At 43.4% G+C, this 27,535-nt stretch overlaps 1 protein-coding gene across 1 annotated transcript in view; it reads left to right on the forward strand.

Annotated features, from left to right (window-relative positions):
• Window positions 1-27,535, forward strand: part of NAV2 (neuron navigator 2) — a 205,607-nt gene that overhangs the window by 166,994 nt on the left and 11,078 nt on the right. The window contains exons 16-30 of the mRNA XM_063397550.1: window positions 875-1,035; window positions 3,729-3,917; window positions 9,304-9,356; window positions 10,576-10,599; window positions 10,709-10,783; window positions 14,092-14,175; window positions 14,705-14,816; window positions 15,108-15,253; window positions 17,827-17,999; window positions 20,491-20,644; window positions 21,732-21,891; window positions 22,371-22,471; window positions 23,768-23,863; window positions 24,444-24,612; window positions 26,766-27,001. Coding sequence (XP_063253620.1) covers window positions 875-1,035; window positions 3,729-3,917; window positions 9,304-9,356; window positions 10,576-10,599; window positions 10,709-10,783; window positions 14,092-14,175; window positions 14,705-14,816; window positions 15,108-15,253; window positions 17,827-17,999; window positions 20,491-20,644; window positions 21,732-21,891; window positions 22,371-22,471; window positions 23,768-23,863; window positions 24,444-24,612; window positions 26,766-27,001 — 1,933 coding nt within the window. The remainder of the gene's footprint in view (window positions 1-874; window positions 1,036-3,728; window positions 3,918-9,303; window positions 9,357-10,575; window positions 10,600-10,708; window positions 10,784-14,091; window positions 14,176-14,704; window positions 14,817-15,107; window positions 15,254-17,826; window positions 18,000-20,490; window positions 20,645-21,731; window positions 21,892-22,370; window positions 22,472-23,767; window positions 23,864-24,443; window positions 24,613-26,765; window positions 27,002-27,535) is intronic.

Consider the following 27,535-nt stretch of genomic DNA (forward strand, 5'->3'; position numbering starts at 1 on the left):
GTGATGGCACAGCCCAAGACAGACACAGAATTCCTTCAGCAGACAAGAGTTTCCATGCTGCTGTGGCTGTTGGTTCCTGTCCCCTGTCACGTAGCTCACATAATACCTGTCCTGACATACCCATTTTTCACACATACACTCAATAAATCAAGCTTAGGCTGAAGCCAGTGGGTGTTTTGCCACTGATGTTGGCACAGACCACGTTTCTGCTGTTTTCATTGCCTTCAGGAAAGGGTAAACACAGTCTCCTTAATGCTGTTAGTTTTGAACTAGATGGGATACACCTCCACAGGCCTTACATGAATGTCTCTGGAATATGAAATATCGGGTCACAGCTTGTTGAAAAAAGTCCTTGATAATGGCTTTACTGACTTGAATTTGGTTATAATATCACAAAAAGTCAGCTAATATTATTGATGTACCAAAATATTTGACTAGTGTTAGGATTTTGGCATAACTTTAGGAAAGCTTTTCCAACTTGCATGTTATTTTTATATCATATGATGTAGCACACCCTACATTTTATCCTGCAGTTTCTACACTGCACAACTTCTACCTGTAACTTTTGATTCACTCTGGTTTGATTATACCTGAAGCCATAGGAAATAACTTTGTGTTTGGTTTTTTTCCCCAAAAACAGAGGTGAAATGAATTAGGAACATGATGGAAGAGCTTGGAGCAGCTCCTTAATTCAGAATTCTATTTGGTTTATGTTATTTAATCCTTTAATTTCATATGAGGATTCTTCCATTTTTCTTTCTCTCTCTCTCTCTCTCTCACCCCAAGCCTTGTGACATTTCATGGTTGTTTGTTGTTTTTTTAAACAAAAAAGTGAAATAAATATCAGAGTTCACAGTGAAAATTGTTTTTGCAGATATACTCCATCCTCGCAGCTCCGTAGTCAAGAGGACGCAAAGGAATGGCTCCGGTCCCATTCAGCAGGAGGACTGCAGGATACTGCTGCCAATTCCCCATTTTCATCTGGATCCAGCATCACATCCCCCTCTGGAACCAGATTTAACTTCTCGCAGCTGGGTGAATAAGAATTCTCTGTTTGAATCAAACATTGTGTGTCCTGAGAGCAGCGTGTTGCACAAGATCATTTCCTTACAGCAGCTCCAAGGCCCACACTGAACCTGAGGAACCACTTGCATTGAAATGAGAGTGACTAATTAGCATCATTATCTCGTATGCCCAAAGGTGCCATACTTGCAGTAACTTTGCTTCTCTGGGAGTAATTAGATCCCTTCATCTAAATTGTGAGCTTTATAACATGTTCAGTAGAGCTGTCGGGTAATATCACACATTGGGGTGCTTAGAGGACCCAAGATGTTGCCTGCTCTACAGTAATAATTCTCTAAAATCCAAACATTTTACTTACTGTATGTGCTGCTCTCAGCAGTTTGGTGTTTTAGCTTTGTCTTTTTCAAGTGGCTCGTAGGAAAATCGCAGAAAGCTCAATCAAGCAATATATACAAGTCAGGGGAGTTTCAGGTCAGAAAAACTGCCATTCCTTCACTTAATTTCATTGATAGACACATTTTAAATGAAGGAAACAGTAGAAGCTGATTGGCAGGATCGATGAAGCATTGCAGATTTTGGTTGACCCTATGTGCAGCTGAAATAACCTGATTTAAAGTGCTAATGGTGCTCATCTCTGGTGGGCTGCTTAAATATCACTTAGCTGCTTTGCAATTCCTTCAGGTTTGTAAATTTTGTCTTTAAGTGACGTTTGAAAAGAAAATGCCTGTTTGTTTATGACTTTCAGAAGCCCCTCCATAATAGATAATATTATTATTTAAAGTAAATATATTTTTTATGATAGTTTCTCTATAATAGCTAGTTTATATATAATAATTATGTGCAAAATACTTAAGCTTGCACTTGTGAACTTCGTGTGTGAATTTTTAAGCAGATTGCACAGTCACTCATTTCTAGTGTAGTTTTAAGTTGCAGTAATGACATTCTAGAGCCCTTCTTTGAGTGTTCTGGAAAGAAACACATTCAATAAGTGGCTTTAAATAAACTGACACTTAGCAAAATTTCAGCTGAATACACACACAGCATGGCTACATTTCCAACAGCTAGCAAACTGTCAGGAAAGTTAATGAAATTCAAAAAAAATAACCAGAAAATGTTGTCATGGGCCCAGAAACTTAACTCTTTAGGTAGCATGTTGGAGATTATTTGTATTAGCTTCAAAAGCTATTTGGCCACAAACAGCAATGAATACAATAAAAAAGAAAACATGTTTTTATATGTTCTTACGAAGACAACTTAGAGATAGTGGATCAGAGGAGTCACTGGATTTAATTCAAGAGCAAATGATGATATGAAAGTCGAGCACCTGTAAACTGAATTATCCTGTCTTCTGATATTGTCTATCAGTTGATGGTCTGTATAGAAACAGGCAAAGACAGCACACCAAGAAGAACCTGCCCAGATGAACAATCATTTTGTTCTCTTGTTTTACCCACAAATCAACTAATACTTAGTAAATAGCAGGCATCATTTTAGCACAGAAGTTCTTTTGAGAAATGTGAGATTGGAATACTTTTGTACTCTAAACACTAGCTGGGAGAATATTGGCTTGTAAGGCAAAACCAGTATTTTACAGTTCTCAGGACATCATAGTGGAAAGAAAGTCCTGAAGTATACAGCTGTTAGGAACTAAAGCTCTGTACATTATTGACTAAAATACATACAAAAATGTCATTTTCTTAGAACTTGAAGGCTTTGAAGAAGGTAAGTCTTGCTCTGTGTAGACAAAACACCACAATTTTTGTGGAAGAGCAGTTCCAAATTAAATGAGGGGTTAATTAGTTCATGCCTGGGAGGTGTTAGTGAGGTGACTGAGCTTGTTTGCGGGAACACGGAAAGTGTAAATGTAAACGTGTAAACATTTTTTGTGTAAAACATTTAAACATTTTAAACAGCATTTAAAACAACCTTATTTTACTCGAGTTTTCACATTCACTAGCCTAGCTTGCACACCTCTTGAAAAACAATGAAGCCTGGGGAAGACCATATCAAAACCTTGTGCCTCTGAAGTAGTGGGCGGGGGAAGAAGAACGTTTACTGGTAGCTGCACGCAAAATTAAAAAACAAACTGAGCGTGAAAATCCACAGCTGCAACCGTAACAGAGTTGCAGCAGCAATGCAGTTGCAACAGTAGCATGGTTGCAACAGTAACAGGGTTGCAGCAGTGGAGTGGCTGCAGCATTAATGTGGTTGTAGCAGTAACGCAGCTGCAACAGTAACACAATTTCAGCCATAAAGTGGTCGCAGCAGTAATGCAGCTGCAATTGTAGCATTGTTGCAGCCATCACACAGCCGTGGCAGTAATGCAGTTGTGGTGGTAATGCGGTTGCAGCGGTAATGCGGTTGCAGGAGTAACACAGTATCAACCCTAGCATGGTTGCAGTAGTAACACAGTTGCAACAGTAGATTGTAGCAGTAACAAGGGTTGCAGCAGTAACATGGTTGCAGCAGTAGCATGGTTGTAGCAGTAACAAGGGTTGCAGCACCAACACGGTTGCAGCAGTGACGTGATTGCAGCAGTAACATGGTTGTAGCAGTAATGCGGGTTGCAGCAGTAACGTGATTATAGCCGTAACCTGGTTGCAGCAGTAACGTGGTTGCAGCAGGAACACGGTTGCAGCAGTACCGTGATTGCAGCAGTGATGCAAGTTGCAGCAGTAACATCCCCTGTGTTGCCGTCCTTGCAGCGAGCCCCACGAGCGCGGCGCAGCTGAGCCTGTCCAACCCCAGCATGCTGCGCACGCACAGCCTGTCCAACGCCGACGCGCCCTACGACCCCTACGGCGACACGCGCCTCCGCAACAGCTCCATGTCCCTGGACGAGAAGAGCCGCACCATGAGCCGCTCCGGCTCCTTCCGCGACGGCTTCGAGGAGGGTCAGTCGGGCTCAGGGGGGCTGCGGGGGCTCAGGGGGTGCTGGTGGTGTGGGAGCTCGGAGCTTTTCTGTCCCAGCACGGCTTTCTCGGTGTTAGGGAACACCGCAGGCCTAGGCGCGGTTGTTCTGATCGCAGTGTTGGAGGAGACCCGCGAGGATCGTCACATCCAGCTCCTAGCCCTGCCCAGGACACCCCAGCAGTCACCCCACGTGCCCAAGAGCACTGTCCAAGCACCCTGAAACTCTGCCAGGCTTGGTGCTGTGCCCACTGCCCTGGGGAGCCCGTTCCGGTGCCCAGTCACACTCTGGATGAAGAGCCTTTTCCTGATATCCAACCTAAACCTCCCCTGGCACAGCTTCAGACCCTTCCCTCAGGTCCTGTCACTGGTCACCAGAGAGAATGGTGTTTATTCAGTGATTGTTTTGGTCAGACATGGGAAATAAGTGTTGCACCTAGACCTTGGCTGCTCAAAAAATGGCTTGAACTTATCCTGTGCTTCATTTTTAGTGCTCTCAGAACAACTAATTCGTGCTTAGAGTGTTTCTTCAATAGTGGTATTCTGAACTTGCATTTCCACAGTTCCACTGCAGATTAGTAGAACTTATCTATAGATATAGATGATATAGATATCTATAGATAGATACAGATAGTATCCCTTATCTATAGATAAAACAACCTGTTTCTATCCTAGCAATTTTTCCAGTGCTTAATCTGTACTCAAATTGTCTTTCCTTTTCATTTCTGTTGAATGTCCTGATGCAACAGATTCTCCAAGGAAAGGAATTGAGTAGTTCTTTGAAACATCTAGGCTTGTCTTTTTAGTGTTTCATCATCTGTCACCTGATAAAAAGAAACCATGTAAATGTAATAAGAAAAAACATTTACTTATAAATGAATGTTTAGTTTGGTTGCTCCTGATCAGGCATTCTTGTGGCTGTGAGCACACACCTCAAGCACTGCAGTCACTTTGAAAAGTCAGGCATGGAGTGGTTCATAGGAAACTCCTTCAACATGAACTCTTTGAGTCTTAAATCTCTTTTCTGGCAAGGGGTGGGAGCTTGATTGTGCTTTACAGGCCACACAAGCCTTTGATTGCTCTTTGCTCTGCTTCTGAAGACCTGCACTGTTAACACCAGTGCCCCATGGTTGTTGCTCCCCAAGACCCAGGCATGCATGGGAGCCACACTTCAGTGTTGCAGAAGCCTTTGAGATCCACAAAGTGCCTTCCTGGAGATTCTGGTTATCCCATCACAGGGTTTTTTTGCCGTTGGAGGAGGTAGAAAATATGTATTGGGTATGTCTCTGGAAAGATTAATTGATAATTGGTTATTGAATTTTGTCAGCCTAACTTCAGTACATTTAATTGTATTTTTAGAGGTCTGTGGCTAAGGATTTTCATTAGAGGCTGAAAATGATGAGAATAATGCTGGAGGGCTAAGAGCTGGGTCATTGCAGGAATTAACCTTGGTTTGCTCTCAGAAAGCTGAATGATCATAAACAGTCAGAGACTGCCAGATGCTCAGTCAAGTTTCATGCTGTGATAAACAGTCATGCTCCTACTAAATTGTCCCCTAATCTGTGAAGGAATTTGAGTTACTGCATCTGTGATTTACTGAGAGAGCTACTGCAGCAGAACTTGAGTTTTGTTGACAAAATTGTAGCCTTAGTCTTTTAACTGTGCTCAAAATTGCAGCAAAACCATTTTGGAGCAGTGGAGGTTAAACTCTGTCCTGTAGCTCAGAAATTCTAGTCCAGCAGAGAGGCTAGGTGTGATAAACATTTAATAAATATTGTGTGTTTGAAGACAAGCCATTAAAAAAAAAAGAAAAAAAAAGAAGAAAATGAGAATTTGAAAACAGTTAGGTGAAATTTCTATTAAACGTTTTTTATTCATTTGAAAAAAAGTAATAAAAATGAAGTCCAAGACATATCCACCAAATTATGGACTTGAAAGTGGTTGGAAAATACCACTTTTGTATCCAAGGAAGGAATTGGAAATTACAGTGGACATGCTGAAGATCCCTTTTAGATTTTCCTCAGATTTGCACTCCTAAAAGGGTCATTATGTTTTACCAGATGGATTGAATGTTTAGCTGTAGTCTCTCCATTTTTGTCTTCAGGAGAGAGGTCTTCTAACACTTCCCTGGCTGCAGGGAAGGCAGGAGTCACCTGCTATTAGGTCCTGCTTATTTCTCAGGGAATCACAAGGTCTGAGTGATGAAGTGTTTCTGAATATAGCAGAGATCTGCCTTCACCTTGAGAGAACAGATTAAAAAGTATTATAGAAATTTAAATTGGTGGTTAGTGAACAAATTGATTTTATACCATCACCCAGCGTCAGTGAAGCATAAATCCAGGTCCTAAATGAAGCTCACCAACCTACTCCTTAATTATTTCCTAGCACGTAAGATTAGAAGACATTTGCTTCTCATTAACTTCGGCAGGGCCAGGATTTATTCTTTAAAGCCTTTTCTCCTCCTGTCTCTGGGTGTGAGGTACAGCCACGTTCAGGGCTGTGGAGGTGCCAGCAGGAGCAGTCCCCAAACTCACCAGAACTTCATGGGGAAAAAATGCAGCCTAAAAATTGAGTGGGCTCTTGGCTCTCCAGTTTCCCCGCTCCCCCAGCCAACAGTCTTCCCCAGGAGCTGGGCTGCCACTGGCTCCACCCTGATACTTCAGCCTCCAAGAGAAAAAAACCCTAAATTTATTATTGTTGGGGTATAAATTGTTATTCCTTTTTGTTCTACTGACTGCAATACCCCAGTATTGTTGTCAGGTTGGTCTTTCTGCTCTCTGGGCGGGTGATAGAGCCTTTCTTTTCTAGCATTAAAAATGATACATGCTTGCCTGTGCATTTACAGTGCTTTAAAATAATAGCTGCAGAGCAATTTGGGTTTGTGGGCTGCGTGCAGATGCATGCTGGCTGCAAGAAACTGCAAGGAATTGCATCGAGAGCATAACTGCCTTCAGGCTGCTAATTAAATAGCCTTCAAGTAGCCATCTGCAGATAGTTTAAAAAGAAATTGCACAAATACATTAACTCCGTAGCTGTCCTTGAGATGAGAAATGTGAAATGATGCACCTGAGCCACCATTGGTGGAGGAGTTTAGGAGCCATGTCCTTGTGGCACTTGGGGACATGGTTTAGTGATGGCCTTGGCAGTGCTGGCTTAATGATTGGGCTGGGTGATCTCAGAGGTCATTTCCAGCCTAAATAAATCCAGGATCCTATGTGATGGTGGTGTTTCACAAGGCAGGAGTCAGATTCCCAGAGTTACATGTCCTTCCCCTTTTTTCTCATTTTGAGTCTTCCCTCCTGTATTAAAGTCCCAATATGATTTTAAAAATTCCAGCTGATGCTGACTCCAAGACGTGTGTGACCAAGTCCACGGTAAAGGTTTCTGTTTCCTCTCTGGCCAGCTGGTAGGGCTCTGTTTTGGTTACATCTCTTAGTAGGAAAAAAAAATCCAACAAGGAAAAATACAGCAAGGCAGACCAGAGAATAATATCCTGTTCCCTGTGTGAGTCCACTTGTGGCCTTGTGCAGTATTGCCTCACTTTGGGCTTTCCATCTTGAAAATCTTACGGGAAAAGGCAAGCAAAGAACAGTGAGGAGATGTTAAGCACAGAACATCTGTGATACAGAGTTCAAATTGAAATCTCCAGCTTGGAAAATGATGGCTGAAGGGGCGTGTATGCAATTTGTTATGGGGAGATTGGTTATCCATTCCTCCTCTTAGCACAGGGGTGCAGAGACACCCAAGGAATCAACTGATTCAGCAGCAGCAGCTCTGAAACAACTGCAAAGAACTGAATTTCTGAACTCAGGAGAATTTTTCCTTACAGACAAAATGTGTCAGTGGATTCAGCAGCAGTTAAAGAGTTAATGGCAGAGAGGTCACAGCAGGCAAAGCAATGGTCTGATGTAGCTTCCACCCCTGGAATTCCCATCTTTGCTCTTATTTTTATTTTATTTGGTGCAGTTTAGTCCTTAATGCCTGACTAGAAGGATCATTTTAATTGAAAATATGATTACCCAGAGAAAGCGAATGGGTGTGAGGGTTTTGGGTTTTTTTTGCTTTCTTGTGGGTTTTTTAAATTGTCCTAAATTCCTTCAGAAGCCAACTTAGACCCTGTTTACTTCTCTTTCCAGTATTGCCTTAGGATATTGTGTCAGTGGGAAAGCAGAACCCATTTATTACGAATGTAGAATTGCAGTAGGTAATTAGACAAAAATGGCAGCTTTTCTAAACCTTTTTTTCTTTTGTTTTTTTTTGGCTGGAGGACTTAAAAGAAAGAAAAAGTGATTTTATGGTATTTTGTATGATTTGTGTTCAGTTACCTGAATTTTGAGGGAAAGTTTCAGTTCAGTACTATCGGTTTCTAAAAATAAAAATAAAGGAAAAGTAATTTTGCATGTTTCAGTAGCAGAAAGAATAGCTTCAGGTACTTTTTTCAATAGTGTAATAAAGAATGAAATGATGCTGTATTTATATGTAAATCCTGATTGATGGTGAGAGCCTTGAGAACCAGAGAACAGCAAGGGCTGGAAGGGACTTGTGAAGATCATCTAGGCCATCAGTGTATATGTGTGTCCTTTATTGAATTTAAATGCAAAAATTGCTTGAAATTAATCCTTTTGCAGGAAGTTTTGTGGCCACGTTTTCACTGTTCATTTCTTTATGAGAGAACAAACTTCGCCTTGTTAAAAAAATGTCATTGCTTTAAAGAAAGACCAAGAAGCCTTGCAGGGAAAGGGAATTTTGAGCTCATTGATGCACATAGATACAATCAGCAGAAGGACAATTTAGAGGACAATTCACAGGCCTAAAATTAGACTTTTTTTTGAGTCCTCCACATCTTTTCGTGGAGCATCTGGTTATGCACTGGGGCTGGGTGTTATGCTTTTCTCAGGACATTCCCATCTTGGTCTTTAAAAAACCCCTCAATCTCACCTAAAACTGAAGATCAGATACTTAGATTTAATTTTGTAATCTTGTCTGCATTTCTTGGGGTTTTTTTTATTCTTGAGTAAGCCCTTCTGGAAGAATTTAAAGATCAACTGTCTATGGAAATATTTATTTCAGAACAGATCTTCATCAAAACTTTTTAAAGCTTTCTTGGCCACACCTCATTTTCCCAAACAAACAAATCTTATGAGAATTTTAAAACAGCTTCCCCAAGTTCAAAGTTGTGGATTGTATCAACTGGCAATGCATGCTTCAAACATTATTGGTGTAATAATAGAATTCAGTTTATGATGGATGATGAAATTTATGAAGGGATTTCTTCAGCAGATTGGTGGTTGACAGTGGGTGATTTTTGATGATGATTCCACTCTGTGGTTAGTGCACTTACATTCGTTGTGTTTATTTTCTTTCCTTTAGTGCATGGTTCTTCTCTCTCTTTGGTGTCCAGTACATCATCTATTTATTCCACAGTGAGTATAACAGAACGGAGAGTTTATTTATTCATCAAAATTATTGGATTGGCTGCTCTTGCTGTGCTAGTTTTGCCATTCAAGGAGCAGGGAAAAAGCAGTTTTCATTTGATTGTGTTCTGAATGCTAGCTAGGAAAGGAATGTTTACGTTCTTGAAGATGCCTGTGGATATTTAGCAGTATCCTCATTAAACACAGGTTTCAGTGGCCTAAAAGCAGCCCTTGATTTTCTGAGTCTGTATTTTTTGCTGTGCTAAGTAGGTTTTGCTACAAAGCACCTCATTACGTAATGGGAGATTTGAACTTCATTACTTACAGCATCCTGGAATTTGCTGAATAAAATCATCCCATCCTTGTATCAATGATTTGCTGCTAAAGAAGTTCTAAGTCCACTTTTTAATGCTCAGATACTAGTAATTCTAAGAAAGGCCATTTATTCACTCTGCCAGTTAGATTTTCTCCACAAGTATGTATTCATTTTGGTTATCTGACCCTAAAATAAGGCTGGCTGGAGTTTGAAAGTGCAGGGGAGCACTCAGAGCTTCAGGTTCCTGTGCCTGCTGCAGGAGTGGCCCCAGCAGTGGGTTTGGATGGGGGTCATTTTGCTGCTGGCTGGTGGTGGAGCATGTTTACTCACAAACAGTGAGAGTGTGTGACTTCTACCCCAAACTTCTCCTTGGCTGACAGCTGTGGTTCGAAACAGCCACAGTTCTGTCATGGTGACCACAGTGAGTGGTCAGCACATCACAGCTGGCTGTGTGTCCTCACTTTGTCATTGCCACAGTGCCTGGGCAGCACCCAAGCGGGAGGAGTTTTTAATTTTATTTTTATTTTTCACATCACTTTGGAATGCAGAAATGTGACCTCCTTCCCAAGGGGATTGCCTGGAATCAGCCAAGTTCTGTGGCAGTCCTGGTTCCTCAGAGCCTCGTGCTCCTTGTGGACAGAGCCAGGACTTGTTCACACTTCCCTGACTGGGATCAGAGGTGCTCTGGTCAGCAGGCTGGGAGCTGGAGCCCAAATTCCTTCCTGCAGGAGAGAGTACACCCAGCAGCCTGTTTCCCTTAAGAGTAAATAAATGAGGGGGTGAAATTAGACTGAGTATGGATGTGGGAACCCAGAATAAGGAATTCACATTTGAAATACAAAAAGAGAATTTGCATAAATTTGTCAGGGTGGTTACACTGTAATATCCTCACATACTTCTTTTATTTTACAGCCTGAAGAGAAGTGCCAGTCAGAGGTAAGAGCACATCCTCTCTGACAAGCATAAATGATGCTCTGCACTTTGTGCCTTGCTGTTTTATTTCTTCTGGTTATGATGCACTGAAGTTCTCTCTTCAACCCCACAGATTCGCAAGCTGCGGAGAGAACTGGATGCATCCCAAGAAAAAGTGTCAGCTCTGACAACTCAGCTGACTGCCAATGTGAGTACAGCTCTGAGCAAACATCGACCTGCAATGCATTTAATGCAACAATTACCAGGTCTTTTTAAGTGACAAAAAGATTTCATGTGTATGACATTCAGTTGGTATTACTGATGTGTTCAAAGAAATAACTGCATGCATGTGTGGGACATGTCCAAAATAGAATTACTGAATTATCCTGCACCTTTCTTTAAAAACTGAGTTAGAATATTATTTTGGCTTTGTGCATATGTAAGCCATCTTAAGGTCCTGAGAAAATCACGGAGGACAGGGTCTTTTTTTAATAAGTAAATAGTGTCTTGCTTCGACATTTAGATGGAATGAGATACAGATAAATATTATAGTTGGTAGGAATAAAAATCATTAGAAGCTTGGACTGAAATGCAGTATGTTTTTCTGTTGCATAAAGGTGTGGGTTAATGGCACGATAGATAATACTGGCATAAGGGGCTCTGGAGACTTAATTTAAAGTTAAGCCTAAAGAATGGAAATACCTGACTTTTTTGTCAGTGTAGACAATGCTTCTGCTTGTTCCTTTCAGGAATTTGAGGGATAAGTAATTTAAGACACTGGGGGAAAAAAAAAAAACACCTTGAAATCCAGGAGGTGATGAGGCAATACTGCATGACCCTGTGGAAGTTTATTTGTGTGTTCTGTGCTGCAGTCACAGACAGCAGGAATCTGCAGCACAGGAGCTTGCAAGGAAAACAAGCAGTTCCAGAGTAAATAAGCTGCAGATGAATAGTCAGCAGATCAGCTCAAACTGACATCCTGGTTTATAGGAATGAATAAACACTGCATGTGCTGCTTCAAGGGGACATTCCTGTCCATCAGCTCTTGGAATAGAGGGAGTGCAAAGCTTGGGACAGGTTTGTCCTGAGCAGCGTCACAGGGAAGGTTCAGGGGAAATCTGTGCTGTGCCCTGCAGGCATCACAGTGTTTCATTCAGCCTGAAAATGGGGCTGGAAAACCAGGAGTTAGAACAGAGAAGGCAAATAAAAGGGCTTGGACTGCAGGAAACCACTCAGTCACTGTCCCAAGAGGAAAAGAAAGCAGTTTAAACATCTTTCAGAAGTTCAATCTTATATTTGCCTTTCAGATATAAGGGGGATGGATACACGAGTTGGTTTTCCCCCAGAAGTTTCTTTTGCTTGTGGGAAAGCAGGACCAGATCCGCCTGCATAGGTTTTTAATGATGTTGTTAAATCCCCCAGCTTGTGTCCTTCAGACAAAGCACTTGTCAGCTGAGCAGCTCATTTGGCTCTGCCGTGGCTTTTTTGCCTTCTCCTTGCCACAGTTCAGGGTCACTGGGCTGGTGCTCACTGCCTGGCCCAGCTGCTCTTCATCTGCCCAGGAATTTCTGGGTGCTTACTGCCACCCTCTTTGTGGAGAACAGTTTTCAATGTACGCTCCTGTATGGTTTTGTTTGGGTCATTTGGGGTTTTGTGGCTTTTTCTTATGGGCTTTTCTCAAAATGAAAAAAAAAAAAAGTAGCATATCATTTATTATTTTGATAATATTCCATTTTTGCTTAGTTCGTTTTGCCAGAATTTTGCAGTGTTTTAATCATGCTATTTAAACTTCTTAGACTTGAGCCTGCCCCTGATTTGTCCATGAATTGGCAGCAGAGATGTTGCTGTAACTGTCCCAGAATTAATTTTCAGCCTCTAGCCACCTCTTTGTAGAGAACATGCCCTTTTTCCATGTAAGAGCCAAGGTCTGCTCCCAGAAAGATTGAGATTAATAAATGCTGTTAGTTAAGACACTTGGACATTTCCTTTAGATGTGATTCCTTTAATAAAAGGTAATTAAAACTTAGTCAATTCCAATTAATCCCTTCAATTTACAGTTTTTTTCCTGAATTTCCTTGCATAGACACTGCAGTTGTTGATGCTTCTTAAGCCATCAAGGGCATAAATTTGAAAACATTTTGCTTTAGCTATAGAAAGTGAAGATCCATTTTTTCCACAACTCACTGAACAATTTTGGGATAGGAATAATTGCAAGGTCTGGTTTTGAAAGAGCCACTGGTTTTTAAAGCTCAGGTCAAAGCACTAAGGGTTTGTATCCTGTTACTAATCCATGCAGTCCTGCTTGCCCATTTATTTTTTGCTTCTGAAAAGTATTGCTGAGGGTCCCTGAATTTCAGCTTTGTTGTTCCCTGTTCATCCTCCCCAACAGAAGCTGCGCAGTCCGTGTTTTTAAAATAAATATTTAGATTCTCCTGCATGTGTAGTGTTAGGATTTGAATTACTTTTTGCCATTTTCTCACAGTCTCAGCTCTGCTTATTTTCATAGGGGCCGATGGGAATGAGAGCTGCACATCCCATGTTATTGTACTGCTCATGTTTGTTTTCATTGTGAATGTGAGAACAGTTATTTGGGATAAGTCGACTGTGTGCTGCTGCTGAATAAATCTGGAATAGCTCTGTGAAAGGTTTTGCTATTCTGTATTTTTTTTTAGGGGAGAAAATGTCCTTTTCTGCTTGGAAAGATTTCACAGTTTTACTTGTCATTGTGCATATAGAATTATTTTTAATAGATAAATAAAGCTATTTTTTCTGTGGTTAGTGTAGATTATCATGGCTAATGAGACAAATATATATTGAAATACATCTGTGATCAGTTAGCTGTGCAGATGAGTGTGAGTACCCATAAAACAGTGCCGTGTCATGGCTCTAGAAATACAGACTATGTTCTTTTCCATCTTCTCAATCTCCTTTTCCTTTTGCCTCTGAGTCATTTTCAATTCCTAGCTGATGCCTTTCATGTCATGGACATTTCTCCGTGCTTCCTGGGAAGAAGATTCAACACTCTTCTCCCAAGAAGCATGGAGAAATCTTTTTTTTTCTTTCCTTGGGAAGAGAGAAATGGGTAAGCAGCAGGAATTTTGGATGATATTAGCAAGCTGACCTTGGTTGGAGGCAAGGTGCACTCAGATATTGGAGAAATCTCTGAGTTGGCTGCAGGTGTATGGTTCCCCTGGTGGGATAAACACAGTGAGAACCTCCACCCCGGTGACTGCCAGCATCTTTTTGCCTCAGTTATCCACAAGGAAAATAGGGGTTTAGTTGGGAAGTTTCTGCCTGACTCTCCTCCATCCAAAAACTCAGTTTATGTTTTATTGTTGGCAAGCATTTCCATACTGTGTGCTCTACTCAATTGACCTTTTCCAAGCAGTGTTGTTTTCTCTGTACCATTTACACAACAAACAGTGCCATGGACTGCGTGGACTGGTTAAATACCTGCAGAAATTCCTTCTTTTTTGGGCAAAGAGAACCAACTCCTCCTGTGTGCTTTGATTTCAGGCTCACCTGGTGGCAGCGTTTGAGCAGAGCCTGGGGAACATGACAATCCGTCTGCAGAGCCTGACCATGACAGCAGAACAAAAGGCAAGCTTCAGAAGGGTTTGGGAACTCTTCATTTCTGCCTTAGTGCCCCCATTTGTGGTGACAGAGTTAAAAGTGATAAATAATTTGTATTAAACGCTCATTTTCTGCACTGGGGTTTTGTGACAGCTGATCAGGTTGTTCCTATCAGTTGTTGTTTTGGACACAAGTCTTCAGTGTTGCATGTTTCTGCAATGTATTTCACCCCAGTGCAGCCATACATGGGCGTGTTTGAAAAGAACACCAAGAGGAATACTTGCAGCACTGGCAGCACTGTGTTTTTGGACAGTGTACTTGAATAAATATTATTTCTGCATTACAGAATATGTGGGGTTTTTTGTGTCATAACACCCAAGCTGTTTCACACCCTGTTGAGGGTGTTCTTCCCCGGGTATCCCAAATCTCATTTTCACCTCCTTATATGTTTATATTCCATAAATTCATGTGAACTACCAAAACTCAGATGGAAAAGCAGCTGCTTTGGAGTTCTTCTCCCATGTGCCATCATTTGGGGTTTTTTTTCTTATTCCAGGACTCAGAACTGAATGAGTTAAGGAAGACAATTGAACTCCTGAAGAAACAAAATGCTGCTGCTCAGGCTGCCATCAATGGAGTCATCAACACACCCGAGCTCAACTGCAAAGGTGAGAGACAGCACCAGGCACAGAGACCCCAGGGCTCTCCAGTGGGGTTCAGTCCTCAGGGTAAAAGCTGATGTCACCATCCCAGTGGTTTGCACTGGGATAAACTGCTGAAGGCAAAGTGGGAAGCATCTCACATTTCAATCACAAGAAACGAGGGTTTGAAATATGCAGTGCATCCATTGGAGTGAGTGATTGGCAGAGTGCTGGTGTCCCTGAACGTTCAGGATTGCAGGGTTAATACCAGTACCACGTTTCCCAGAGGGGTTTGACAGTGGCTCTGTGTGTCCCCAGGCCCTGGCACTGCCCAGCCCGCGGACCTGCGCATCCGGCGGCAGCACTCCTCCGACAGCGTGTCCAGCATCAACAGTGCCACCAGCCACTCCAGCGTGGGCAGCAACATCGAGAGCGACTCCAAGAAGAAGAAGAGGAAGAACTGGGTGAGTGTGTGCACAGCAGACCGTGCGAGGTTGGTGTGGAATCGCTGGGATGTGCGCGGTGAAATCCGCCCCTGCCTGCAGCAGGTCAGCACAAGGACTGAGCGCTGCTAAATCCTGGCTGAACTCCCCTCTGAAGGCTTGGTTGAGTTGGGAGTGATGCAGATCCTTGTGTTGACTCTGCCCAGGATGGAATTTTAGCCTGGCAGCTAAAAGGCCACTCTTAAATTAGAAATAGCTGTCAAAGATGAGTTCTGGCTAAAAGGGTGTCCAGCCCCTTGTGGACAATGTGGCATCTGTCATTAAAGTAAAACAAACCCACAAGACAAGATCATTCTTGTGGTTTTTTTGTTTTGTTTTGGTTTTTATCTCATAGGGCTTTCTTATAAGTGAACACATTAAACACTTTAAGAACTCTTTGTCCAGCATTAACTTGGAGTTCTAAGAATAACACAAAAAGAAATACTGATCTTGATAGATTTCTCGTGACAGACATCTCTTTTGGAAGTTTTTGCAATACTTACCTGTCATTTCCCCTTTTTCCCTCTTTGCTCATCATGTACTATGTACAAGGTACCCTGTACTGGAGGAAAGGTACATTATCTTCAACTCCATTTTCAATTAGACCATAACTTAGTGACCTAGTCTGATTGTAGCTTGGACTGAAGTCCCTAGATCCTTTATTGTAGCCAGTAAAATAATCCACCCCTTTCTTCCCACTGCATTTAAATCTCCTTGGATCTCTTGGGTGTACAGATAAATCTGTAGAGATGCAAAATGTGGTTAGAGCTGGTAAAAGCTTTGTTTGTATTTGCACAATAGCCTCTCAGAAATGTCGATGAAACTCCTGAACTGTAAGAAAGAGCTTCCTGAACAGGTTCTTGTTTTTATTTCTCTCTTATCTCAGAGGTTTCATTTTGGTATCTCTTGGTATTGCCAAAAGAAGCATTTCCACCCTGCCCCTTAAATAATTGGTTCTTCTCCAAATCCTTCTTGTCCTGTACGTTAGTGTATAGACAAATAAATTGCTGTAACTTTTAAATTTCTGGCATCCCTTAGTTTGTGACACAAAACTTTTGTAGTTATCAAGCCTTGGTTAAGATAAACACTTTTTAAAATTCTTGTTTGGCTTGTATTGTTTGTTACTGTAACCTCATGAATATGGTCCCACATCAGCCTCATTCATTTCTCATTCATCAGATAACTGTTTTTGAAGAAGGTTAAGGGAAAATTTCCTTACTATAAAGATAAATAAATAAAGTTTTCATGAAGCGGAAGAAACAGGACAGTATTTTTATGTTGTTATTAAAAATGAGTATGTCACGGCTGTGAAATGAAGATTAGAAATGAAAACACTGCTGAGAAGAATATGTGAGTTGAATCTGATTCACACATTCTTTATTGTGCTGAGGAGGTTCTCAGCCAAGACCTGTGTGTTCTGTGTAGAAGCAATGCAGCTGTCCATTCAGAGCTGAAACATCAGATTTTCAACATTTCTCACTGGAGGAGTCTTTGTCTAGCTTTAAAACAGCTTTCAGCTCCTGTTCAGCCAGCCTGTGTACAGGATGTGATTGGCAGTGGCATTAAAAGATGTACACAGAGTATCCTGAGTGGGAAGGGAGCCATGAGGACCATCGAGTCCAGACCTTGATTCCAAGGGGGTTTAACTTTTGGGGCTCCCTAAAAGTGGAACCATATACCTGAGGACATTGTCCAAATTGTTGAATTGCAACTTTGGGGTAACATCAGATTAATGACATGAGTATTAATTCTTCTTTGGAAAATGGCAGTCACATCACAGAAGGTTGTTTTAGTTGCAGGTGGGTAGAGAATTTGCAGTCTTTTCACATGGTGAAATACCTGTTCCTGCAAGGAAAAATATCTTATTAACTTGGCTCTTAGCTAAAGCACTCTGCCTGAGCCAAGGAGAAAATGTAATTTAAATAGCTAAGAGAGTTTGGATCTGGTGTCTTCCACAGGTAATGCAAAAAAAGGGCCCTATGTGGTTGGAGACACCTGGTTTTGGAAAATACAGGGCTCCTGTTTTAAACCGTTTGTCTTTGTTAAGCATTGCTCGTGTTTGTCTTAGAAATCCAGAACTTCCCTTATCAGTGGCTCTATCTGTTAAAACATGTCTTTTTTCCTTCCCCCACTTCCTTTTGCTTGCACTCCTTCCGGCAGGTCAATGAGGTAAGGAGGACTGGCTTTCCCTGGGAGGTTCAGAGCTAACCCACCACTGACACCACTAACCCTTCCTGGGCTGGGCCCCGTGCCAGCACGGCTGTCACCACCTCTGCCAAGCTTGCTGCACTCACAGCTTGCTGTCAAATAGCTCTTAAAACATAGGAAGCATCCATAGCCACTCCTATTGACCTTATTAATGCGATAAAGTAGTTAAGGGGGGAAAAAAAAGCTTTTTTTTTTTCATTTTTCACCTGTGTTAACTCTGTGTGTGAGTATGGCTGTAGCATCTGGAGTATTTGCATGTTGAGAGTTTTTGCACTGTGGCTTTTCTTGCCTGGTTTCATTCTTAATGATGGACCTGCTGCTGTGGTCTTGTTTTTTTATTTTTCCAGTTACGCAGCTCCTTCAAGCAGGCTTTTGGGAAGAAGAAGTCTCCCAAGTCAGCATCTTCTCATTCAGACATTGAGGAGATGACTGATTCCTCCTTGCCTTCCTCACCCAAGCTGCCACACCACACCACCACTGTTTCCACACCGCTGCTGAGAGCTTCCCATTCCAACTCCCTGTAAGTGATTTTTAGACAGAAAAAGACATGGAGGGCATCTTGCTGCATTGGTGGAGGACAGAAATGCTGAATTCTTGTGTTCAGATCTTTAAAGATGCGTGGGCTGGCTCCCAACAGACAGTACAGGCTGCCTTTGCTGTAGTGTCCAGGAAGCCAAAAACCTTTGCATCAGTACTGAAGTGTAAATATTTCATTGGGTTGCCCTCTCAGCAGAATGCACTGAGTATCAGCAATATTTATAACCAGGGCGACCCTGAGGTGCCAGAATAATTCGATCTCTTGCTGCTAATTAAGCAGACGAGCTCAAATCTGGGGGTCTGTTTCTCTTGTCTAAACACAGCCCATATTGTATTTATCTGCTCTGATAAATTCCCAGTTCTATTGACAAATTCAGATACAGGGAAGGAAATCAAACCCTGTGGTTTAGTGATACAGATGAGCTCATGTAACCACTTGTGCCTGGTGAGTGGAGGTGATCCACACCTCTTTCCTTCTGTAGCTCCCCAGCCACCTGTGCCTGGTCCTTCCCTGTGAAATAATTTAACAATTTTACCCTGTGAAATAAAGTTTAACAGTTCCCTTGCCATGCTGCTCTGAGCCTGAACACACATTTTAGAATGTGCATGGAGAATTTAGTAAAAGAGCTTTTCTGTCAATTCCATCACTACCTTTGTCACTTGAGCGGGATAAATAAATACAGAAATCTTTAGCAGGCAGTATTGTGAGACCTGCAATTTCCAGACAGCCTGCTGACCTTGGCAGGTCATGCAGAGCTTCCAGCCTGATTTCAGAACAAATCCATTGCAGTGGCTCCTCTCCACTTGTTTTCACATGAAGAGGTGGAAACAATGGCAATAGTTTCCAGCTGTATAACAGTGATGAAATGTCAGTAGCACAAGATAATCCCCCGTGATTTTTGTTTCAAAGCTGCCTCTGTCTCCTGAGCCTCACTCAGTGCATTTGTGGTGACTGCAGCAAGCTGTGCTTTAGAGCTCTCAGGCCAGAAAATTGTCAAATGATGATCCCATCCGTCATCAGCCAAAATGCTGTGTGGGTGCATCTCACCTTGCTGTGAAAGCCAAAAGGATAAACATGAACAGAGAGTAAATATATGAAATTGGGGGAAGGATAGAGCACAAGTGAGACTAGTGTGTTCTGCTTTTTGCTGGGGAAAACGTCTCTCATTGACCTGATTGAGGGGAAGACGTGAGGTAAAATCTCCCTTAAAGCGGGCAGCTGTGTGGCTGATCTTAATACAAATACAGTTACAAATGTGCTGAAATGTTCTTACTCTCTCAGAAACTTTTTTTTTTTTGTGGGTGGAGGGAAGAAAAATGCCACCGAAAATGTTTTAAGCTTGGGTTCTTTCAAGTGAGCAGGAATTTATCATGCTTGAATAGGTGTAGAGTTCCAAAGCCCTGCAGAGCAGTTCAGGGAAACCCAGCTGTGCACACCTGGTGAGCTTTAAATCTGTCTCTGAACTCATCAATCTCCAACTGCTGTTAAATGCCCGCTCCCCCTTCATTTATTTAGATTTTGGCTTTAGAAGTTTCCCTTTATAGCAGCTTCCGTGAAAAAAATGAGGCCTATCCAGCAGTAGGTGATTCCAGATAATTCTGTTTCAAATCCTGCTTAAAGAAAAACAACCCTCAGACATCTTTTTTTCGTTAGACCCTAAAATTTCCATGGCCTGTTTAATATCTGATTTGTGGTGCCACTGAGTGAATAAGCTGGAATTGCTACCTGCTTCAAGCAGGATAGGAAGGGCTTCGTTCCTCCTCTGCTAATAAATCCTGGAGGAGCACCCTGAGGAAAGGAATGAGTATGTTTAATACCTGATTCGGGGTACCACCAGTTCAAAAACTGGAATTGCTACCTGCTTCAAGCAGGATAAGAAGGGCTTTTTATTCCTCTTCTCCTAATAAATACTGGAGAAGCACCGTGAGGAAAGGAATGAGGGTGTGTTTGTGCACATCACACTGTTTGAGCTGTTTAATATCTGATTCGTGGTGATACTAATGCCAAAGCTGGAATTGCTACCTGCTTCAAGCAGGATAAGAAGGGCTTTTTATTCTTCTTCTCCTCATAAATCCTGGAGGAGCATGCTGAGGAGAGGAACGAGTGTGTGTTTGTGCGCATCCTGCAGTATGAGCTGTTTGATACCTGATTCTAGTACTAACAATATAATAATGGATACTAATCCAACAAGCCAGAATTCCTACCTGCTTCAGGCAGGGTAAGAAGGGCTTTTTATTCCTCTTCTCCTCACAGATCCTGGAGAAGTACCGTGAGGAAATGAATGAGGGAATGAATGAATGAGTGTGGTGTGTTTGTGCGCATCCCGCACTATGAGCTGTTTAACATGTGATTTGTGGTGCCACTAATCCAACAAGCCAGAATTCCTCCCTGCTTGAAGCAGGATGAGGAGGGCTTCACTCCTCCTCTCCTCACAAATCCTGGAGGAGCAGGCTGAGCGTGTGTGTGTCCCCAGGATCTCGGAGTGCACGGACAGCGAGGCGGAGACGGTGATGCAGCTGCGGAACGAGCTGCGCGACAAGGAGATGAAGCTGACGGACATCCGCCTGGAGGCCCTCAGCTCTGCCCACCAGCTGGACCAGCTGCGCGAGGCCATGAACAGGATGCAGGTGGGCAGCTGCAGGGAGGGGCAGAGAGCTGGCCTGGCCTTTCTGAAGCTGCACCACGGGAAATATGGGCTGGAAATGAGGAAAATGTTTTCTACGGAGAGGGTGACAAAGTATTGGAATGCCCTGCCCGGGGAGGTGGTGGAGTCACCATGCCTGGATGTGTTTAGAGGAATAATGGATGTGGCAGTGCCATGGTTTAGTTGAGCTGTTAGGGCTGGGTTGGACTCGATGATCTTGGAGGTCTCTTCCTAGCTAGTTACTCTGTGAATTCTTTTAATTGCAGCTAACAAGTCATTTGCGAGTTCCCATGAGCTCACGAGCAATTTGCTGATTCCCATATGAAGCTACTTTGAGAATGAGAAGTTCCCTTAGCACAGAAACCTGTTCTGAGGGTGAAAAACAAATGCACCTGTGTAAACGATGACATTTGTCCCATGAGAAGCCACAAAGGAAAAATGTAAACATATCTAGAGAGAGAAAGTTTGATAGACATAGCCCTTACAATACACAATATATACACAGCAGCCCTTACTGACCAATGAACTGAGTTTCACTGTACAATAAACAGTTTCACTGTTTAACACAGTGCCTGCTGGTGTTTCCTATAAGCATCACCTTTGGGGGTAATGAAGGAGCCTTCTGAAAGCTTGCACCCTGTCACTCTGTGTGCCTTGGCCACCTCTACAGCGACGAGGAGCGGCCACCCCACGCCCTGCAGCCTGTGCTGATGGGGCCAGCCACCCCCACAGTAGAGATCTGAAGTTTCTGGGTGCTTGCTGAGGGCTGTGTTTACCTTTGTGCCAGTGTTAAACCTTCCTTTAAAGTCTGCTTGAGCACCTGACTTTGCCGCCCTCAGCTACAGCAGGTTCCACCCCAATAGCTGCATTTCAGTGTTGGTGAATTCCCACATATTTAGCTGTTTTAGGATAGTTTTACAGCAAGGACACTGTAATAATGAAAATCCTCAATTAAAACATTCTAAAGACAGCATTTCTGCTAAACTGCCATTTATTCTCAAGTTTGTTACATTGCTACCTTATAGTCATGTCCTCACTGTGCCTTCTGATGTCTGCCTTGTCTTTTCAAGAGTGAGATTGAGAAGTTAAAGGCAGAGAATGATCGGCTGAAATCCGAAAACCACGGCAGCTGCAGCAGGGCTCAGTCTCAGGTTTCCATCTCCTCCTCCCCCAGACACTCCGTGGGTCTCTCCCAGCACAGCCTGAACCTCACAGAGTCAACCAGTCTGGGTGAGTTTAATGGGAAAGGGTGCTGGGGCAGGTTTTATCCTGCACTTGGAAGGCTCGGCTTGGCTAGCCATGGAAAAATGAAAGCATGAGGATTTATTAACAGCTGAGGTGTGGAAATATGTCACGAGCTGGCACAAAGCCTTCTTTTAAATATCATCATAGGCCTGCTACACCCTCAGTGAGGGGTGTCCAATTATGACCTCAGCTCTGAAAAGTCATGTTTAAAGCCATTTCATGGTGCACACTTGCCAGGGGATATATCATAGGAAGGAAAATACAGAGTAACTGGCTAATAATACTCAGTGACCTTCCATTTTTGAGAGGGATGTGTGGCAGAGGAGTCAGTCAGCCTGGTTGTTGTGTTTTACCCTGGGGCATGTGAAGCCCAGACGTGCTGTGTTTGACTCCAGTGAACCAGAACAGCCCCATTGTCACTGAGCTCCAGCTGTGAAGCTGAGGTTGGTGTTTCCTGCCCACAGACATGCTCTTGGATGACTCTGGAGATGGCTCTGCCCGGAAAGAGGGAGGCAGGCACGTCAAAATCATTGTCAACTTCCAGGACGAGGTGAAATGGAAGGAGGTGAGTCGTGTTTCCTCCCCAGCTTTGACATGTGAGTGGCTTTGGAGTGTGTGAGGGAATTCAAGCTTGCCAAGGACTTCTAAGAATTTTCTCAGGGAAACAGTTCACTGGTGTGTTAATGGTGATAGAGGGGGCACTTGGCTGCCTCCAGCTTCCTTGGAGCTGCTGAGAAATGCCATAAGCACCAACCATATGGAAGAACTTGACAAATCCAAACTGGGAGATCTAAATCACATCATTCTAGTCCAAGTTGTCCTCTCTGGCACAAAGTGCCCTGTTTAGAATGACATCTTCCAGATGTTTCCCATCAACAAATACGTGAAAGAGTCCTAAATACCCCAAAAAATTGCAAATACTGTGAACTCTCATCTGTTTAAAGTACTGCATGCATGAATGTGTTGTACAGTGTTTGCTAAGCAATGGCCTTGCCGCCTCACATTTTTGAGCGCCTGCAAAAGTGTGTTTAAGGAGTAACTTCATGTCTTCCTGAGGGGTGGACAAAAAATCAGAGTGATCAGAAATAAAATGGATTCAGCAGATCTTTCTGTTAAATACTGATTTTGCATTAATTATTACAGCCCCAGATAAACAGTAAAGCTGCTGCTGATTGACTGCAGGCAGAGCAAGTTTTAGTAACACTTTAAATCTTACGACAGAAATTAGTTTGCTCTTCAATTAATGTTTCACAGTGAGTGCAGCTGCAGAAAAAGAGAAGAATTATATTTGTTCTGATTCCTTTTATCTGCCTTAAAAATCACTTACAAAATCCAAAATGCTGTGATAACATCAAATATGCAAATACTCTCTTCCTATATGACTACTTCTACATAGAACCATGTATAATTTATGTATATATAGGTTTCTATGCCCACAGCAGAATTTCTAGGAATAAACAGGATAAACCTTGCAAATGTACCATCTTTGATTGTGAAGAATGTGGAAGAATGAACAGGACATCTGCTTTTCTGTCTAGAATATTCGTAGGAGTCTTTCTCTGTCTTTGCTAAACTGCAGGCCTCTCAGAGATTTTTGAGTTCTTCATGGATTGATTAATAAATACCTTTCACTTAACATCACAGCCACCTGAGTATTCTTGAGATTTGTGGCTCCAGCACTGGAGAAAGTGTTTATCATGTGAAAAGGATTCCATATGCCATTCAGAATTCACCACATAGAGCAATAAGGATGCAATAAGGATGCACCATTCTTTAGAAGTAAAAGGGGAGAGGGCAGGGAAGCCAGGATTTAAATCCCATTAACCACACTTGCCTGACAGAGTTGTTCCTGTGCCTTCAGGATTCCAGGCCTCGCACTTTCCTCATCGGCTGCATCGGAGTCAGTGGGAAGACCAAGTGGGATGTCCTGGATGGGGTTGTGAGACGCCTGTTCAAGGTACAGGATGGGTGCAGGGTGCTGTGAGCCCCAGTTCTGCTGTGGGGGCCTGTTCAAGGTCAGTGGGTGCAGGGTGCTGTGAGCTCCAGTTCTGCTGTGGGGGCCTGTTCAAGGTACAGGATGGGTGCAGGGTGCTGTGAGCCCCAGTTCTGCTGTGGGGGCCTGTTCAAGGTCAGTGGGTGCAGGGTGCTGTGAGCTCCAGTTCTGCTGTGGGGGCCTGTTCAAGGTCAGTGGGTGCAGGGTGCTATGAGCCCCAGCTCTGCTGTGGGTGTTTAAGGTCAGTGGGTGCAGGGTGCTGTGAGCCCCAGTTCTGCTGTGGGTGTTTAAGGTACAGGATGGGTGCAGGGTGCTGTGAGCCCCAGCTCTGCTGTGGGTGTTTAAGGTCAGTGGGTGCAGGGTGCTGTGAGCCCCAGCTCTGCTGTGGGTGTTTAAGGTCAGTGGGTGCACACTGCTGTGAGCCCCAGTTCTCCCGTGGGGTGCTGATGGCACCCAGCTGTATTTAACTCTTTTTATGAAGTGCTGTCACAGCAGAGGGCTGTCCCCCAGGGCTGCCTGACCCCCGTGTCCCCTGTCCCCCCAGGAGTACATCATCCACGTGGACCCCGTGAGCCAGCTGGGGCTGAACTCGGACAGCGTCCTGGGCTACAGCATCGGGGAGATCCAGCGCACCGGCGGCGCCGAGACCCCCGAGCTGCTGCCCTGTGGGTACCTGGTGGGGGACAACAACACCATCTCCGTGACCATCAAAGGTAAAAAACCATCACCTGTCTGGGGGGTTCTCACTGCTGGGGTTTATCAGAGCTTGCTCTGGCAGGAAACTCAGAGGAGTAGAAACTTTTTATTGAGCTGCTTTTTCCCATTCCTGCCATTTACTTCCTTGCCTCTCTTTTAATTTGATAAAGTTAGCACTTGGGGTATGCTAAGTCTGTAATTTCAGCAAGTTTTCAACCTGTAACTCTAGGAATAGTTACACACTCCACTCCACAGTCATCCTGGAGAAGACCTCACCCCACAAGGGATGCAGTGGAGCTGTTTGAGCAGTAAAGTACTTTCCAAATGAGTCAAGCCTCAAAATTTCATTAGCTCTTTACCACAGCTATAGCTGTTATTTTGTTCCATTAGTATAAAAAAAAAAAAATCAATCTTGAGTCATTTACTTGATTGGTCTCACTGAAGGGTCCCTCCTTAAGTACCAGGAAGGAGGGAGCCCAAATTTTATGAAGCACCTTAAAATCTGGATTTTTTGAAAAGTATGGTTTCAGAATTCCCACCAATTTCATTCCATAATAGTGATAAAAGTTTAGTATTGGTGTTTCTCATTTGGTTTCTCAGGTAAGCACTTTTTTATGAAAACTGTACTATGAAACTAAATTCAGGAGTAAAACCCTCAACTGCTGCATTTTGAACACAGATCAGTTTGCTCAAAGTCAGACCAGTGAAATCTGCAGACAGATGCTCTGTATTTGAGAGCAGTGCCAAACATTTTTCAGATCAACTTTGAAATTTGACTGAAAGCAGATTTTTAAATACTGGTCTAAAAACCAAGTTACTTTGTATAGCAAACCAGTGGGCAGGAGGACAAAATAAACCGTGAAATACATCAATTTACTGAGGCTTGACATGAACCCAGGATATTCTGCTTATATAAAACGCATTGTCCAGTCATAAATCCTAACTGAAATACTGCATAATGTAAAGTAAAGCTGCAATTTGACTTCATATTTAACTTGTGCTGACTTGACTTTTGCCTTGAAGGTTCCTAAGTGATAACAGTTTTCAATAAAATAGAAATGTATTTAATCAATTTAATGGAAAATCACTTACATATACCTTTGAGATATAAAGCTGCCTATATAAATATTTAATATTCCAAGTAACCACTGAGGTGCAAACGTTTCTCTGGGTAATTTGCCAACTTCCCTTCCTGCTGTTTGTTTTGAAGCACTGTGTATTTTCCCTGAGCCAATTCTGCCCGAAGTGACTGCTGACACGGCATAAATGCTTATCAGTAGGAGTTTTCTGTTAGAGGAGATCACTATCAGCACACAGAGGGGGAGTTTCATGGCAAGCATTTGGGAAAGTAGGGGGAGTTGATGATAGCTGGGAGGGTGGTTTTGTTTTTTTTGTCTATAGATCCAAAAGTAAACAGGTACATTCTGGGTGAGTGCCTGGTGAAATGCTGTAAAATGGATGGCTTGTTTAAAGCCATGAAAAGTGTGGCAGCTTCCAAAGGGCCTTAGGGATGCACCTGAGGGCTTCACCAGGCTGAAGGAGGATCCAGGCTGAGCCCACAGGTCACCCCTGCACTTCTTTTCCAGCTCTAGGTGTGCCTCCCTCCACCACGAGGTGCACCGGGGTGGGGACAGGGCTCCGCTCTGCAGTGAGGAGCAGCTTGATCAGGCCAGTTTGGATAAAAATTGGAAATCTCCCCTGAAAGAGGTGAAACTCCTGAGTATCCAAGCCTGGACAGCTGGATCCTTTTGAGTTTCCTCGGGACTCTGCCCAGTGGTGACTTGATAGAGAGAGGCAGCCTCGATCCAGCTGTCCAAAAAGGAATTTTAATAATGCAAAAATAACACACAATAAGGTGTACAGTGTATTGGAGCAAAGTGGAAGAAGGCAGTAACAAGGGGCAAAAAGTGGGGTGCAGGGTCAGATGGGGTACTGACACACAGTTAAGGTGGGGTCTGAGGGAGAGGTGCAGTAGAGGAGAACGATGAGGAATATTAACATTTCTGAACAAAAATCAACCTGAGGGAACACAAGAACCAGGAACCTTCTAGCAACAATTTCCATGCTTGAACTGAGAGAGCCTCTTGCTTAGAAAGAGCTTTCCCAGGGCATCAAGGAGGGGCTTCCTTCTTCCCCGGGGAGTCCACGAGTGCTGTTCTCCGTGCTGCAGGTGTCTGTGAGAACAGCCTGGACGGGCTGGCGTTCGAGTCGCTGATCCCCAAGGCCATCCTGCAGCGCTACGTGTCCCTGCTGGTGGAGCACAGGAGGATCATCCTGTCGGGCCCCAGCGGCACGGGCAAGACCTACCTGGCGGCGCGCCTCTCGGAGCACATGGTGCTCAGGGAGGGCAGGGAGCTGGCCGAGGGCGTCATCGCCACCTTCAACGTGGACCACAAATCCAGCAAGGTGAGCTGGCTGCCCTGCCCTCGCTCCACCACACTTGTGAAGTGATGTACTCTGCATTTCACACCTTCTTTTCCCCGTGTCAGAGCCGGGATTGACACCCGGGAGTCGCGGTTCCTCGCGCTCGGACTCGGTGTTTGTTAGTCCTTACCTGTGTTACAGCCTCAAGAGTTGTGAGATCTAGCTGGCAAGGTGGAAAATGGAGTGCCTCGGACTCTTTGCGAGGTTATTTAAGTGCTGATCACCTAAAACAAGATGACACCTATATTATTTATACTTTTGACCCGAAAGTGACCACCCAAGGCCTGCAATGTGGACCTTTTTCACCCAATTAGAAAAAAAACCCTCCCAAAACCAAGAAGAAGAAGGACTTAACCTACACCATAAATCCTCCATCTTGCCCCATATATCTTACTATATACTAAAACCTTAAATCTGAGTTTTCCACCCTGTGATGTCACACAATACTGTTCAAACCACACACCCACAGCCCCAATGCTGTCACTCAATTTTGGAAGCCTGTTCCATGCCTCAGGT

Source organism: Prinia subflava, chromosome 5, assembly GCF_021018805.1.
Source record: "Prinia subflava isolate CZ2003 ecotype Zambia chromosome 5, Cam_Psub_1.2, whole genome shotgun sequence".
In the NCBI taxonomy this organism is placed as follows: Eukaryota; Metazoa; Chordata; class Aves; order Passeriformes; family Cisticolidae; genus Prinia; species Prinia subflava.